Source organism: Vidua macroura, chromosome 21 (assembly GCF_024509145.1).
Source record: "Vidua macroura isolate BioBank_ID:100142 chromosome 21, ASM2450914v1, whole genome shotgun sequence".
Classification (NCBI taxonomy): Eukaryota; Metazoa; Chordata; class Aves; order Passeriformes; family Viduidae; genus Vidua; species Vidua macroura.
The window spans coordinates 888,634-905,963 of record NC_071591.1 but is presented as its reverse complement, the minus strand read 5'-3'; the positions used below and the strand labels follow the sequence as shown (position 1 = coordinate 905,963).

The window sequence follows — 17,330 nt, the reverse complement described above, 5'->3', positions numbered from 1 at the left end:
CTGAGTCCAATGCTGGCCCTGCACAGGGCACCCCAACAATCCCACCCTGGGCCTGAGAGCACTGTCCAAATGCCTCTTGAAAGGGCTGATGCTGTGACCACTTTAAAGGGAAGCCTGTTCCAGAGCCCAGCCCTGTTCTGGGTGAAAATCCTTTTCCTGATGTCCAACCTAAACGTGCCCTGACTCAGCTCCAGCCACGTCCCTGAGTCCTGTCACGGTCAGGAGAGCAGAGACTGGCCCCTGCCCCTCTGTTCCCCTCGAGGGGATGCTAAAGCCCACAGCCAGGTGTGACCTCAGCCTCCTCCAAACAAAGCACCCTCATCTGCTCCTCGTGAGGCTTCCCCTCCAGACCCCTCCCCACCCTCGTGGCCTCCTTTGGATGCTCCCCAATGGCTTTGTCTCTTTTTTTACGTTGTGGTGCCCAGAACTGCACACAATGATCAAGGTGGGGCCACACCAGTGCAGAGGGCAAGGAGGATCCTGCTGGAACCAGTTCAGGAACTGAACAGAGCTGAGCAAACTTCCCAGGCAGCTTTTTACATCTAGGTGTGCAGAGCCTCAAAAACAATGGTGTGTCTTCAGGCATGAGTTACAGGGTGAAGCTCATGAGACATCAACAAAAGGAAGCAATAGAGGAAAAAAAGTATTTAAATATCATTTAACTCTTGCATCTCTGGAAAAATAGCAGAAAACGTTCTCCCTCCTGAGGGTTCTGACAGGCAGGAGCCTGGGGGGGCTCTGGCTGCAGCCCCTGGCCTGAGACCAGGCCAGCCCTGTGGGTTATGGGAGCACCCCACTAACCCAACAATGCATTAAACACACCTCACATCAGAGAGATCACATTGCAATTAAGCATTGTATCAAGAGTCCAATTAACACCCAGGCTTCTGGAACTCACTAATTTGAGTAGGCTGAGGCTGTATCTGGAGCCCATTTTGGTTTGTGATTTAATTTTGGACAGATTATGTAAAATCAGTGTTGGTATTTCACCGTAATGGTTCATTATTCCAAATGGTATTTGCTGGAATTCAAGGAAAATATGGAAGTTGATGATACAAAGTCTCATTTTCTCACTAAAAAAAAGTCAGGGGAAGTTCTAAAAATAAAGGTGCAAATTCTTGGTGTGTGAGGGCTGTTCCCTATCCCTTCCTCTAAGAGCATCACCCCTATAAATATCCCCAAAAAATGTCACTGTTTGGTCCTGCAACTTCAGAATTCACAGTCAGTCAATACTGTTAATGCACCTTGTTAATTTGATAGGATTTGTCAGGTAACTCCACTGGAAAATTATATAAAACTGTTCCAGATGAACAGATGATAGTGACATGAATTAAAGTGATAGAACAATAGTGGAATATAAACCAGAAATGACACCCAAAGTGGCTGTTGATTTATTGCCATCCTGAGTTTGGTTCTGGGCTTCCATGTATATTAGTGCTACAAATCTGGGTCCATTTAGCAGCGAGATGCTCATACATACATCACCAGCTCCTGCTCCAAGCCAAGGTCACTCCCCATTGCATCAATCTTCTCAGCAGAGGCTACTTCACCATTTTGTAACCATCTCAGATGGAACAGACTTCCTCCTCTTTCATCTTTTTTTTATCATGTAAAATACACTTTAACTTCTATTATTTTTATCTGCAAATTGTTGCTGTATACTTCATCCATTATTTCTGTATCTCGACATCGCTGGCTGAAGCTCACCCACATCCAGAGAGTACATTGACAAAGAATGTTGTCGTTTTTGTGTTATTGTTCTCACAATCTGGATGTGTTGAAACCTAAAATCAAAACAGTATTGTGTCTGTGGCTTCTGCAGTCTCTGTCTCGCAGCACAAATCACTCATACTCAAAACCCAAGTAAAAATGCTCCTTCTACTATTTTTTTAATTCATTCATTTTGTCAAAAGGAATGTCATCAATGTATGAGTCCAGTAGCAGTGTTCTGTTCTTGCTCCCTTTGTTGGGGTCTGCCATTGCCCCCTCCCCTTTCTGAAATACTGGCCAGCAGTTGTTCTCCCAGCCAATATGCTCCTGTTAGTTGTGCTAATGTAATACACAAGTGAATGTGTCTTATTCCTCCACAACATGATAGAGCCTTTGTAAAACTGCTGAGAGTGCTGCTCTGTGTGCATTACCCTGTGATATGGGCTGAAACACAAACCCCAGACCTTAAACTGCCACCTTAAATGCAATAACCCCATCACTCAGAGCTGGGCTCTCCTCCCATGGCCATCCACATATCACCTTTTACCACAGATAGTAGTGTACGTACTGCACAATGGACAGAAAATCAAATTTACTCCCATGTTTTTCATAAACCTTGTCTCAAATTCAATGATCAGGCCTCAAAACAGCTAAAACATTTCAAAAAGTGCAATCCACTCCTGCACAGCCACTGACACCATTGATCTGCCAACAAGGAGCAAAGGGATGACAGCGGATTTTTGGGGTCCTCGAGAAACACTTGCCCTGCTAAGGCTGCTACACAGAACTGATGGCACAAAAAAGCTGCAAAGAAAAGTCTTTGCAACGGGCCATCATCAAACTGCTGGAGAACAGCCCCCAGACCAGCCACCACGACTGAAGACAAAAAATTAGCCCCTCTTTTTTCCATTTCAGGGAGGAAGAAGCAGTCTGCCACTCAGAGGTAACATGTAACACTCATCAGCCCAAACCCAAACAGCCCCTCAGTCCTTGTTTTGCCAATCTTGATCTTCTAATATCTTTTAAAAATTCAGGAGGAAGCCCAGCAACTTACTCAGACTTTATAGAAAGATTTTGATTTTCTACATTTGCCCAAGGTTTGAACACCCTGCTGGGGGTTTTTTGATTTGAAAAAAAAAATTAGATTATAAAACCCCATTGTCAGTGCACTGCCATCAAAATCACACAAGTTCACAGATTGTTATAAAAGGGAAATTTTATGGTCCTTACAGCACTGGGCAGGGTCAGCTCCTCCACTGCTGCACAAGTTAAGCCATTTGTTTCATTTAACAGCTCTTCTCCCTTAACCATTTATCTTTAGTGATCTGTCATGACCTTTTCAAGCTCTCATTTCTGACACTTCCCAGATACAGTGAGTCAAACTTCACTGGAAGCAAACTATCACACCCTGAGAGTTTGCTCAAGGCAGCGAACATGCCCAGCACTGCCCTGCTCCAGCACCAGCAGATAAATCCTGCCTCAACTAGACAGCTCAAAATGAACCCAAAAAGCCTCTTCTGTGAGAATTTTACACACACGTACTCTCACTTGTGCTTCAGGATGGAAGAATGAAGAGACTGTAGTGACAATAATACAGGGGTCGGTATAGTTTAACAGTTCTGAATTCTACAGAATAAATGTGTTTTGTAAACATTATGGCACTTAATATCTTACTGCTGAATCATTTCTTTATGGAAGTATTTGCAGGAATGTCACAGGTCATCTACCAATGCATCATTAATCAAATTTTCACAATTTAAACACAAAGATAAAAAGCCATTCAATCATTTTAAAACAGTAATGGGCCTTTTATATTTCAGGATTCTGTCAGCCCTTGGCCTTCAGGTTTTCAAAAGCATTCAGCAAGCCAATAAGGACAATATAAAACCTTTAGAGAATGCTCATTTATTTTGTTCCACCTCAAATTTCCACTAGGTCGTTAAAAATCTTTCAGTCTCAGAAAAGGAAAAACCCAATAACTCCCAATTTTGCAAAGCCTCATTTAAAAATAACAAAACAGTTGGCAAGAAGCTTTCCATTAGGAAGCCTAGACTGAAAAAAAGAGACGAGGTCATTAAATAATGGCCTTCGTTCAGAGGCAACATGTGCAACTGATTGGGGATAATAAAAATACTGACGTATTTTCAAGGGAAAGCAATATTTTTAACTGCTGAAACGCCAGCAACACTGTCAAATGCTCCATGAGAAAATGGACCAAGGTGATAATGATTGCTTCAGAGTGGCCAGAGGTGGCCAGGCAGCTGGCAGGCAGAGCTCTGAGCTGCTCTGCCTGTGGATTTACCTAACTGCACGTCCGTGGTGAACCGCAGCCGGTGGATCATGCTGACTTTGAAGGACTTGTAGTGGTGGCTGCTGAGCATGTCCTGGACCGTGGCAATATCGATCTGGGGATCCTCCTCCGAGACCTCTTCTCCTCTCGAACCTGCAAGACAAGGCCCTGTCCCTGAAGGGGAGCTCTGGCTCGGGGCGCGCCCGGCCGGCGCGGGGGCACGGCCACGGGGACTCCGAGCACTCAGCTCCGCGGCTCTGGGGCCAGGAAAGGCCACCCTCCACCCCAGGCCAGCCACCAGGGCTCTGAGGCCACGCTGACAGACACACAGACACACCTGTGGCCTCACCTGACAGCCGGTGGCACAGGCAGCCCTGGACCGGGGCTACCCCAGGGCATGAGCTGGGGGACCCTGCTGGCCACCCGCCGCCTGCCACCCAGGATGGAGGCCAGAGCTGCCCACAAGTCCACCCAGAGGTGGGCCCAGAGGTGTCTGTCCCCAGAGGAGCCCCCCTCGACGCCAGCACAGACCCCCCGTGTGCCAGCAGCACCTCGGGCACGCTGGCGTGAAGCTGCACTTTATTTACTGATTAGTATTCTCATTACCACTGCAGGTACTGCCTTTATAAAAGGCAACAACTCATTAAGCCAAAATGCCAATTACTGAAAAAATATAACGCACTTTAAAGATTTTTTTACATTTTATGACGTTGGATTAACACCAATTTCAACATTACTATAATGTGATATATAATTGCACAGAGCAATTTCGATGCCAGCTGCTAATAAAGCACCTCAGCTCGAAATGATCATTCAGATGCTGGTAGATAAAGTGGCATAAATATGTTTGAAAACTGATTTAGCTTCTTACAGGAGATCCTGAGGAATGACACGTTTTGTTTAATATCCTGGCTAATGTAGTCCTAAAAGCTGAACCAACTGCCAGTTCAGAGAACTAAATTTGCTGCAGGAGATTAATGAAAACTTTATATTTTGCTGAAATTTTAATAACGGGAAGATGAGATGATGGAGTTTTAGTACAGATCTTAAAGCTTCAGGAAAGCAGGTACCAACTTGTCAGATTTTTCAGTGTTAATTTTGCTCGAGACTTGTACTGTTGGAGCAGCCTCAACACGACACCACTGTGAGCATCTGCTGTTAAATGAGTCCAAAACCACATGGGGAGCCTAAAGCAGGAGATTCCCAGGTCACAGAATTTCACCACAGCTTTCCCAGTGCTGCCCCTCTCACACACCACAGGCCCTCCTTTGGGGAAGGGGGACTCCGAAGGGTTAACCTACAAATTGGGCTGTGCCATTCGACTTGAAAGGATTCCAAAAATCAAATTAAACAGTCTCCATGTGAATTTATGCAGAGCCATCTTAACACTGCATCCACTCCATGCTCCAGAATGACAAGATAAATTGTAATGGCTCCTTCCGAGACATTACAATGCATTTTGTCACAGACCCCTGTGTTAATGTCTCTATACTATGGATTATCATAATGTATCATGTCAAACCCTCATGCTGCACTACTCCAAAGATACACTGAGATATGTCGAACTTTTTGGTGCACTTAAAAGCATCTGGAGAGGCTGTGGTGTGGCAGTGCCTGGCAGTGAGGCAGGAGGGTGGCGATGGCACTGCTGCCCTGCTGCCGAGCCAGCCGGGTCCCTCCTCAGGCTGGGGACCAGTGGGGTGTCCCCACAACCCTGTCCCCTCTCTGTGTGGTCACAATGGCACCCTGTGCTGGCACAGGAGCCGTGACATGGCAGAACTGACCCCGGGCTGCCCACAGAGCCCCCGGCACAGACCTGAGTCCCTGTGGAACACAGCGAGGTCGGTCACTCGGGCCCTCACTGAAAACCCGGATTTTCCAACAGCAATGGAAAAAGAACAGCAGCTCCATGAGCTGGAAGAGAGGCAGAGCCAAACCAGCAGCCTCCTCCTACGGGGACCCAGCTAAACCTGGAGCCTCCTGTGACAGGGACCCCTGCCAGCACCGAGCACAGACAAAAATGGCACCACAGAAACACCACAGCTCTGAAATGTCACATGCAGCCTCTTGGAGAGAAGTGAACCTGTATTTCCTCGATAAAACAACAAAACACAAAGTTAACTGCACTGCAAAAATGTCCCTTATTACTTTAATGTACTAGAATATTGCTTAATGAAAGTTCTTAATTGCAATACAATTAATTACATACACAGAGTCCCCAATTACATTTTCCAATAAGACATTGGCTTTGCTATAGGTCTAAAGGCACTAAACCAATTTTAATATATTAAGACCAATTTCCCTTGAATGCTAATTACTATCTAATGATAAAATGAGAAAGAGGAACTTTCCAGAAGTAAGATGGCAAGAATAAAACTAAATTAGCCATGAACGGCTTCCTACCACACATAAAGGCATTTCACATTACAAAGTGCAGCTTTCAGTTTAAAGATAAATCTTTGTGCAAGTTAAAAGTTCTGCACACTGGAAGCAGTTTATTAGCTTGAATGCTATTAGTAAATGCTGCCTGGAAAGGGGATTTCTCCATACATATTTCTTAATAATGGAAAGTTTTTGTTTCATTTAATACCCTGAAATATAAACTTTCTCTTTGCCCAAAGGAATGTGGCTGCTCTGCTCCCAGGAGATGCTTGGCATCATCCATATATATATTTATAAATGACTATGAGACTATGAAGAGCACATTTACAAGTAATAGCTGTTACAACAGTTTTTTTTCTGACTGGCATATCAAAGCTAAAAGTATTTCAAATCAAGACAGAATGCACAAAGTGAACGTTTCAGTTTGCTGATAGGATTGTCAAGCCATTATTTTATTAATAGTGCAAAACTGTCAATATTTCCATGCCAAAAGACAGCTCCTAAGCACCCCAAAATCCATTTTCTGACTGTGCAGGGGGGAGCCAGGCCCTGCACAAGGCAGGGATTGTGAGTGGTCTCACAAACTGCACTGTCCTGGAGCCCCTCTGTGCAGGGCCAACAGCCAGCTCTGAGCAGGGACAGGGCAGGGTCACCCTGCCTGGGGACCCCCATCCCAGCAGATCGTGCTCTTGGATGGGCACCATCAACTGCTGGGCCAGGGCAGGAGCGCTCCCCAGCTCAGGGAATTTGGAGCCAGCAGCCTCAGGGATCCATCCCACACCTCTCCAGGGCTCTGTGCAGGAGCAGGGCTCACTTTGGTGTCCCCTGGCCTGGGAGGGAAGGGGAGCAGTGCAGCACAAGGACTTCAGCAGGAGGGAAAAGAGTCCCCTCCACACTCTGACTGACACTTCTTCTGAGCCAAGGCTCCTGAGGCTCTCCTGGAGCACAGCAGACTGATTGCCTCCTGCTACACCTCTTACAAACTTCCAACAGATTTGCTCTTGCAGTAATGATGCAACCTGAACCCAGTGACTCACGAGAGCAAAGACCTGCAGGAGATACAGCTACAGGCCACAGCCTGGATTCCTCCACAGATGATGAAAATACATTAAAAATGCAGTACCTACTGTATTCTTTTAATTATGGAGCCTGGGTTTAAAAAAAAATGTTATTTTAAATCACAAGCAAAACCCATGGAAGTATGACTAGTGAGCATCATTTTATAGATTAAAAATCAATACAAAAGTAATAGGTGGGATGCAGACGTCGGGGAATTCTGGCTTGTGGAAGAGCACAACTCGATTAGGGAGGTCAGAATTGCTCCATTTCCTCAGCACAGCCCCCCTGCTCCCTCTTGCCAAGGTCTCTCCTACAATTTCTCAGAACCATTTTATGCAGAAATGAACTGGGAGCACCAGGAATGTTTTGGGAGCAAGTCCCACCATACAGAGAGCAGCAGCCAAGGCTGGGAGTGTCAGTCCCAGCCAAGGCAGCACTGGGAGCTCGTGCTGATGTCTCTCACTTGTGCTCACTGCTGCAGCCAGGGGGGCTTTGGGGATGCTCTGCTGCCATTCTGGGATAAGATGAGGTTGCTGTGGCCAAAAAGCACCAATTGGAAGGTTTAACCTTTGCACAGAAGGAGCAAATTCTTCCACTACTTGAAGCAGGCTCTTACTATGGCTGTGTGCAGTGCTCTTGGCTGAGGGCAGGACTGAGACTGGTTTTACTCATCAGTACAATCAACATTTTTACACAGAATGGAATGAAAGAACACCAAACCTGATAGCGTGGCTGTTGTAAAGAATGAAGAATGGATCAAAATGCCATGGGGAACAAACACAAATCAATGTTAAATGTCTTTTTTTAAAGTTTCATATTGTTTCAAGTAAAGAAATAAATCAGGAAATAAATATTAGGATCATTAAAACAGTAATAGAATAAAAATATTTGAGCAGAGCTGGAGAGATGATTATTTGTCTGGCACTTCAAAAATCATCAAACTGCTGTAGTTATTTCTGCATGGCTAATTTCTTTAAATTGTATTAGAAAACCCCAGTGCCTCTGACAGCCACACTGACACGGCACAACACCCTGCAGACCAACCCCTCGACTCACTGAGCAATGTCTGCAGCACAGACAGGTTCATATTTCGTGTTTTTCAGGGTTGGTCATAACTTTACAGAGCAGTTTAACAGCAAAAGATTAATCATGAAGTGATAAACAGGATGCAGACTATTTACTAAAGGTATGAAATCCATCATTTCCCTCTGGAATATTGTTTTGGCACCACGGAGAAGTGCCTCGGGACAGAGAGTCTCGTCAAAATGTACTTGCCCAGACAGTACAGCTTGTGTTCCAAAATACATAACTTATGTGAGTTTAAGCAGTTTACAAGAGCAAAAGTGAAAAGGGGAAACATACTGTTCTCCCGGACAAGGCAGAATTCCAAAGTGCTCTGGCTCTCCAAGGTACAGTCTAAATCTACTGGGACATTAGGTTCACTCTGCTTCTCCAGCCGATACTGAGGACCTGAAACATAAAGTAACTTGTAAAATCATCTGTTTTCTAACAAAGTGATGGCTTAGCACATTCAACTAGCACGAGGTTACTCGCAGCCCAGGAGCACAGCAGGTGGGTGTTGATGTCTCAGAGCCCTTTGCCAAAGGAAGGGCCCTGTCAGAGGCTGGAGGATGGTGTGGAAGGAAACAAGACATTCCCGCTGTCCCCAGCTGTCCCCTGACCTGCCAAACCCCTGTCCAACACTCCCACGTTGTCCCTGCCCCAGGTGAGGCTGCACCAAGCCCCTGCCTGGAGTGGGAAGCACCCCTCAGACCTCGCTGTACGCCCTGGGGGCATTTTCAGGGCATCTTTCCTGAGTGAAGAAGCCCCCAGTGTTTGCTCCCTGCTGCTCCCATCCCTCTTGCCTGCACAGAGCACTGGGAAGCACCTGGGAAGGAAATCAGCCCTTCCTTATGGACTGCATCACACTGAGGGACAGATGCTGCTGCTGCTTTGAATGAATTACTTTCACATTTTAACAGTAGATCTTGAAGGTTCAGGTGCCAACTTCTTTCTTCCCCAGCCAAATCCCCAAAGTAAGGACAATACCACTTTAAAAGCTGGTTTACAGCTACAGAAAATGTATAAAAATTGTTTTTCTAAAAACTAGGCCATTAAAAAAAATCTTCTAGTTGAATGGATCCTTAAACTACATGCCTTAACTGGAACAAAACCAGGAGAGTCTGATCCAGTTCCAGGTGAAGCCCCATGAGCCAGCTCCAGCCCTGCTGTCCTGACAGTGGTTGGGAGAGGCCCTGGCAGGGTCGGGGGAGACCCAAGTGCACCAAGTTCCAGGTGGGACCCCAAAGAAGAAAAGCCAAGGGCAGGAGCTGGTGGGGCCAAAGCCCTCCTGTCCTCGCTCCACTCCTGCTCACACCCGAGAGCTGAAGTGAACAAAGTTCTCAGCTGTGTATTCTCCATAAACAATAATTTTCCATAAATAATTTTCCACAATCCAGTAAAATAACCTGAACAGATAGCTGAAAAATCTTAAGTGATTCAAAGCCTCTTTAACCAGGTCTCAAAGTAACAAAAAACCTAGAACTGAAATAACAAAATCTATTCCCTCTTCACCACTACTTAAAAGATTTCTGACTGTTTGCTGACTTTGAATTATGAGCATATATGATGAAATATTTAAAATATATAAAAAAATTAAGTCTTTCAGCCTCAGATGGCATGCCTAAGGAATGGAATTTGTTAGCCAATTAATTTTAAATTTACTACAGCAGAATTTCAATTACAGCTTCTCATTCCATCTCCCCACAGCCACGTGAGGCACTCGCTGCTTGGCCGGGCGCGCTCCCTCCCTGGGTGGAGCGTTGTGGACTCTCCTTACTCCCAGTGCCACTCAGCAGATGCAGTGCCAGGCTTTCTGCAGGACACAGGAGGCTCCCACCCTGCCCAGCACAGCCCACAGTGGCACGAGGAGGTGCCAAAGCAGCTGCAGTGCAAACCACGCAGCACAAAGAGAGGCAAACAGACCCAGCACCAACACTGCTCCTCTCCCAGCTACTGGAAATGTGATTAACTATTGAAATTTAAAATAAATTTGATAAACAGAGGCCTGCTTGTTAGGCAGAAGCAAAATATACTGAATTGAAACAAATCTCAAAGCAGTAAATCAATTTGGATTTAAAATCTGGCATGGGTTTAAGAACAGGACCAGCGACAGCAAAACCCAATGGCTTTGTCTGTTCACCCCAAGCACCTTCCAGAGATTCCCAAGCTACATCCAAGGGAACTGCTGGCACAGATCTGAACATCTGTGCTGTTGGCACCCAGTCCCAAAGCCCTGCTCAATGGGGGCAAACCCTGACATGGTGGAAGGGTTAAATGTAGGCAGGGTTGGTGGCCCCTCTGTGAGGATCCGATTCCACCAGCTGGATCCACCCCAAAGAACAGCCCCCCATCAGAAAGAGTCCCCACGCTGCTGAACCCTGAGGAGAGCCACCAGGGATCACCCCTCAACACAGCCTGCAGTGGCTCAGGGTCATTTTTATCTGGAGCAGCTTGAGAACTCCATGATCAGGTAAATTGTTTTAGCCAGTTTGTGTCAAGCCTCTATTAACTCTGCTAATAAAGCAGGGAAATAGAGCTCCAGAGCAGGAACCAGGTCAGCCTGCCTTATGGATAACTCCTTAAAACCAGAAAATACTGGGAAATTAATAAAAAAGCAAATACTGAGAAATTAATAAAAAAGTGCAAACGGATTTTCAGAGAGAATCTACTCTTCAATTATGCTTTAAATATCTGTCCACATTTACATGACCTCTGCTTCCCAACAGATGAAGAACGTTAGGCTGAGTCTGTGGAGGAGTTTTACTATCAGGCTTCTCTCACAAGTTCAAATGATGTCACTGTAGTAGGAATATTGGATAATTTAATGGTCTCCTAATGGAATCCTGCTCTGTGAATTTCAACAAATTTTCAAGTGGCAATACCAAAGATGGATTTTATGGATTTCTGTAATCTCATGCAAATGTTCAATGCAGTTGTAAAATAAACCTTTAAAATCCTGGCACGGACTGTCCTGGCCAGTGTCCCAAGCCAAGCTTTCCTGCTGCTGGCAGCTCCCAGGGCTCCACACCCCTCCTGGGGGTGATCCTCCACCACACAGGTCCCTTCCATCTGAATCCCTGTTGAACCACTCTCACCATGGATTCTGTCCACACATACCCACTTGGCTATTTCAAGACAACCCTTTAGAGACAGGAAAGCTCATCAGGAATTAAAAACAAGGAAACAGACCCCAAGACCCACGACTTCCCTAGGAGCACACAAAGGTGCCTGGCAAGAATCCCACCCTATAATCAAATTAAGGGTCCCCCCTGCAGAAGGGAACAGCCCCCGCATACCAACAAACCAATTCTGTTGCCATTTAAGCTGCAAAGCTTTCAGAAAGGGCTTTTGAAAGCACGACCCATCAGTTCTAATTTTTAAAACTTATCCTTTCAGTCAAGACTAGAAAAAGGCCCATTCCAACTTTTATCTCCACTACAAAGTGCTGTTATCTTGGGCTGTTGTCAGGAGCTCTCTCTCTCTTTCTGCTGACAAGCAGAGACTAGAGAGATAAGATTGGGAACGAATCTCACTTCTCTGAGTAAATAAATAATCAATACTCATCTAAATGTAAATGAGAAAGTATCCCCCTCTGATAACAGGGCTCTTATCAAACAGCCAATTTTCTGCAGACATTTGGCCTCAACCAAATCACCATCATTCAGCCCCAGCCTAATGGCTAAAAATCGTAACTAAATTGAACCGATCACCAGAGATCAACTAAGTTCAGCCATGGCTACTAGGGGTTCAAATGTTTGGAATGCAATTTTTCCCCCATTAACTTTCAATAGCAATGAAGAATGCCACGGTCAGGGGTGAATCTGCACAATAAACAATACTAACACTGCAACAGGGAACCAGGCTTTAAACAAAACCCCAACTAAACCCCTCTCTGTCTCCAAACTAGTTACTAGGGTGAAATAAGGATTATAGAAAGAATATTTAATGTTTGTGGAGTTGTCAAACCTAAACAAAAAGACCAGTATCAACAAAAACCCCAAACTGTTGAAAACTGAGGCCATATTTTACAGCCTTAGTCTCTGCAACAAAACACATCCCTATGCCTGTATATCCCTCTCTTCAGCTTCAAGAGCTCCCATAATCCTCACCAACACCCCAGTTCCACCTGTGCTATATCAGCTGTTTCTGTTCCCTTCACACTCCATGCATTTGTCCAAAACACTTTTGAATTTCCCAATTCCATGACTTTTACATCCTGAATTTATTACACTGTGTGAGGAAAAGTATTCCTCTTGTTCCAATGAGCCATTGCTACCCCAGTGTTTGGGGTGAGCAGCTCCTGTCTCTGAACTACCTCAATATTCCCAATTCACTCTCCCCACCACCTACACTTCACAGACACTCTCATACCCAGTTGTGCCTTTTCCACACCAGAAGAGCCCTTCCCTCCTCAGCATCTGCTCCTCATTTCATGTGCCTGATCCATTTCCACATTCATCCCTTTCTGCATCTCTTCACTTCTCTTTTTTGAGACAAAATACAGCAATTAGGATGTGGGTACGTTGGGATTTATGGACTCAGTTCCTGATGTTCCATTTGTCTTTCTGCCTGCTCCTACACGGAGCTGAAGTGTTCAGAGAACTACCCGTGATGATGCTGGATACTTTTCCTGACTGATGGAAGGTAATTAGAGCCCATCATTGTACACATATAGTTACAGTTGCTTTTCACCATGTATATTATTTTGTACCCATTGACACTGAATTCCCTCTCTCGTTTTATTGTCCTGTCACTCAGCACTGTGGATACCTCTGCAGTGCTTCACAGACAGCTTTTATTTGCACTGTTCTTACCTCTTTTGTATCAACAGCACATTTTGTCACATCAGCATTCACATCCTTTCCATGCCCCACATTAACGAACAATGCAGGTTCCACCAGTTCCACCGGAGCTCCACCAGTAACCTAGTTACTAATCACCAAGGGCCATTATTCCTATTCTTTGTTTCCTGTCTTTTAATCAATTATTAATCCATGTGAGGATCCTCCTTCTCATCCTGTGACAGCTTAATTGCTTTATGAGCCTTTGTCAAATCTTTTTTGGAAATCTAAGCATGCCATGGCAAACCCACCATCCCTTTCAGATGGTCTCTGGCTCCCTCTCAGCCTGCTGGAGCACAGCCTGCTCCAAAACCATGCCCCTGTGTGCTGCATTTGCTCACATGCCATCCATTAATCCTGCTCTTTGCTAGGGGTTCCTGTTACAATTTCACTGTTTGCCTGGTGAGAAAGCCCAGGCAAACCTGTCTGTCCTTGAACCCCTTCCACCAACCCCTGCCACCTCCCACACCTGAGAGCAGCTGGTGTGAGCAACACCTTAAACATGGTGTTAATGGTGCAGCATCTCCAGCCCTGACTCCAGCACGGCTCAGCCCCTGCTGCCTGCTCACAGGGCTTTGCAAGCACCTCGGGATCACAGAACGGCTCAGGGCAGAAGGGAACCTCATCTAGTCCCTTCCCCTGCCACGGCAGGGACACCTTCTCCTGTCCCAGGCTGCCCTGAGCAGCCTGGCCTTGGACACTGCCAGGGATCCAGGGGCAGCCACAGCTGCTCTGGGCAAAGGAAATAACAAAGGAAATGAAAAAAATAACAAAGAAAATAAGAAAGAAAAGATCAGAAATGTGGGCAGTTAGGCAGCCACAGCCCAACAGCCACGGTGAAAGATACCGGGCAGGAGGGAACAAGCAAAAGGGAACTTAGCACAGGCAGAAGGCAGCAGAGCAGTCAAAAACCCCTGTTGCTAAACACTTAACACTGATGTCTGTGGGACTTTCCATTTCAAGTCCCTCCTTTCACAAGGATTTGTGATTTATTGCTTTGCTGCTCCATCCCTGGGCTTTGAAAACGCGATTCCGCTTGAGTTTAAACTATATTTATATTTATTTTTTGGTTATCGCTTTTTTATTATTGCTATAGAAAATATTTGCTGGAAATATGTTGCAGCTATTACAAGGTCATAAAAAAGAGGAGATTTATGTATTTCTATCATTTCAAATAGTCTGTCAGAAAGTATCAGTCGTGCTAAGTGTAAGACTGCTGGATTCCAGTGCTCCCTCTGCCACCACATGGGCAGCAGATGGAGGAATTAAAATAGCTCAGTGTGGAGGCTCCTTGGGTGCTGGCTGGGAGGAGGGAAACCGAGGCAGCTCCTCGTCCCCCTGGGGAGGCCTGGGGGAACCCTGGCTCCCCACGGATGCTGGACATGGCCCCGGGCCAGGGGACGAGCAGGGGACCAGAAAGCAAAAGGGCAGAGGGAGGAGCAGGATCCATCCCGGGCAGAGGAAGTGGGAACAGGGAGAGGGCTCAGGCCTCCTTCTGTGGGAGCTTTCTTAGAACATGACAGAAGGGGCAGGATTCCATTGTGTGCTTGGCAATGACAATAAAACAACGGAAAATATGTAAACAGTGTGAGAGGAACTGGCTGCAGAGCAGAATGTTTACATCTCCAATCCTGCTGCTGCGAGGACGTCTTAAATCTGTTTATCCGCTAAAAATCCCCAAAGCCCCTCAACACCTCTGAAGTGGAATAAAGATTTTATCATTACAAATGCAAATACTGGTTAATAAATAAAGATATTTAAATAGTGAAAACAAACTTTTAACATTATGCACAAGCATGAGAGGTTTTTTTTTTAGCCCAATCTGTTTTTCCTTAACTTGCACTGTTGTGACATTACCGAATTTTACACACAGTTATCTGCCGCTCTCCACAGAAATACAGATGGTTTTTGTAGAAATAAACAGTCATTTATATGAAACAATTGTAAAATAGTTTATGGAAACCAGTGGTGTAATGCATTCAAATAAATGCCAGGCCTGGTTGATGGAGAGCCAAGGTGTTAAATCACACTGCTCAGGAATTCAGCTGTGGGAAACAGATAGTAAATCCAGAGTGACAGAATTTCCAGTGATGGCAAAGGTTTCTGACATCTAGTCCAGTACACAAAAACTACAGCAGTTCAAACCTATTTTACTTAACACTACCTTGACAGCCAGTGAAATTAAAGAATTTAGTCAAAAGCCCCTTAAAAAGAAACAAACACTTCATTTCTGGATTGCTTTTCTGGGGAACAGCAAATGTGCAGCACGGCCAGCAGAAACCCGGGCTGTGCAGAGCATCAACAGAAGGGTTTTACTTAATTGCTACCTTTTTGCATTAGCAATGTGTAGCTCTAAAAAAAGCTGAGACAAAATCATCACGTTTGATCTATAATGTAAAGCACCTACAGCAGAAATGCAATACAGAGATTTTATTTTAAACTCTGCAGCTGCCCCACTCTCAGCCTGGCCCCGCCAGCGCCTGGAATTGTCCCCAAGGGAGCGTCCTGGGGCCAGCCCGGGTGGCACTCCTGACTGACCAGCGCCAGGGCTCGCCCACTGCCTGGATTACCAAGTGACAAAGGTGCTTTTCCTGGCTAGGAAGACACCCGTGGCTGTTCTGCAGTTTTGGGCAGCACAACCACGGAGCACTCGAGGGCTCACGAGAACAGAGCAGGGAGGAGCTGGTCCCATGAAGGTACCAGGGACCAGCACAGCCTCTGCTCATCACAGAGGGTGAAGCAAACACAAAAATCTCAGTCACCCAAAGGCTGAGCTGCACATTTTAAAATGTCACATAAATTACAGCATTATTACCGATCCAGAAGAACCAGTAGCAACATGAATTCAATACCAACAGAACCAAAATAGACCCTGTTCAATATTTCACTTTCATTTCGGAGGCTGGGCATGAAAAATTCTTGTGGGCTGATACCCAGCCCCTCACTAGCCCAAGGCAGAGTGCTAACTAGCCATTGCTGTTCTGGCTAACTATTCACAAACTGCATTCCCAGCGAGCTGTTCCACGCACACCGACATCCCCGACCCCGCTGGGTCTGCTCAGCGTCAGCGGGCTGGGCAGAGGCAAAGGGCGTGTGGGATAAATCATCCTGCTGCAGAGCTGAGCCGGGCTGGGGCAGCAGGAAATCATTCCCAGCAGCTCCATCGCCCCTCTGTGCACCCAGGGGCTCGCCCTGCTCACCCCCTGCTGCGGGGAACACCCCACAAAAACGGGCAGTGAGCAGCTCAGCCCCTGCCCGGATCAGCCCTGCTGCGAGCGGCCAGGGGAGCCAAGCCCAGCCCTGGGAATGCTGGCACAGCCCTGGGAATGGTGGCACAGCCCTGGGAATGCTGGCACAGCCCTGGGAACGATGGCACAGCCCTGGGAATGGTGGCACAGCCCTGGGAACGATGGCACAGCCCTGGGAATGGTGGCACAGCCCTGGGAATGCCAGCACAGCCCTGGGAATGATGGCACTGGTGCTGAGCCCAGCCCTGGGAATGCTGGCACAGCTCTGGGAATGGTGGCACAGCTCTGGGAATGGTGGCACAGCCCTGGGAATGCTGGCACAGCCCTGGGAATGGTGGCACAGCCCTGGGAATGATGGCACAGCCCTGGGAATGGTGGCACAGCTCTGGGAATGATGGCACAGCCCTGGGAATGGTGGCACAGCCCTGGGAATGATGGCACTGGTGCTGAGCCCAGCCCTGAGAATGCCAGCACAGCCCTGGGAATGCTGAGCACCCTGGTGCACACCCGGTGCTGAGCAGGGTGCAGAGAGCCCTGACCCACAGGAGCCAGCAGCTGCTGACCCTGCACCGTGGGGACAGCAGAGAGGGGACAGCAGAGAGGGGACAGCACAGAGAGGACAGCACTGCAGGGACAGCAGAGAGGGGACAGCACTGCAGGGACAGCACAGAGAGGACAGCACTGCAGGGACAGCAGAGAGGGGACAGCACTGCAGGGACAGCACAGAGGGGACAGCAG

At 46.7% G+C, this 17,330-nt stretch overlaps 1 protein-coding gene across 7 annotated transcripts in view; it reads right to left on the bottom strand.

Annotated features, from left to right (window-relative positions):
• The window catches only part of MAPKAP1 (MAPK associated protein 1), an 83,377-nt gene that overhangs the window by 13,179 nt on the left and 52,868 nt on the right, over window positions 1-17,330 (bottom strand). For 5 of the 7 annotated variants that reach the window (XM_053996578.1, XM_053996576.1, XM_053996579.1 and 2 more), the window contains 2 exons: window positions 8,804-8,911; window positions 4,013-4,153 (listed from right to left, as the gene is read on the bottom strand). In XM_053996578.1, coding sequence (XP_053852553.1) covers window positions 4,013-4,153; window positions 8,804-8,911 — 249 coding nt within the window. Of the gene's footprint in view, window positions 1-1,654; window positions 1,785-3,627; window positions 3,763-4,012; window positions 4,154-8,803; window positions 8,912-17,330 lie in introns of those variants that run through there. The other 2 variants (XM_053996580.1, XM_053996581.1) reach the window with 2 other exon arrangements.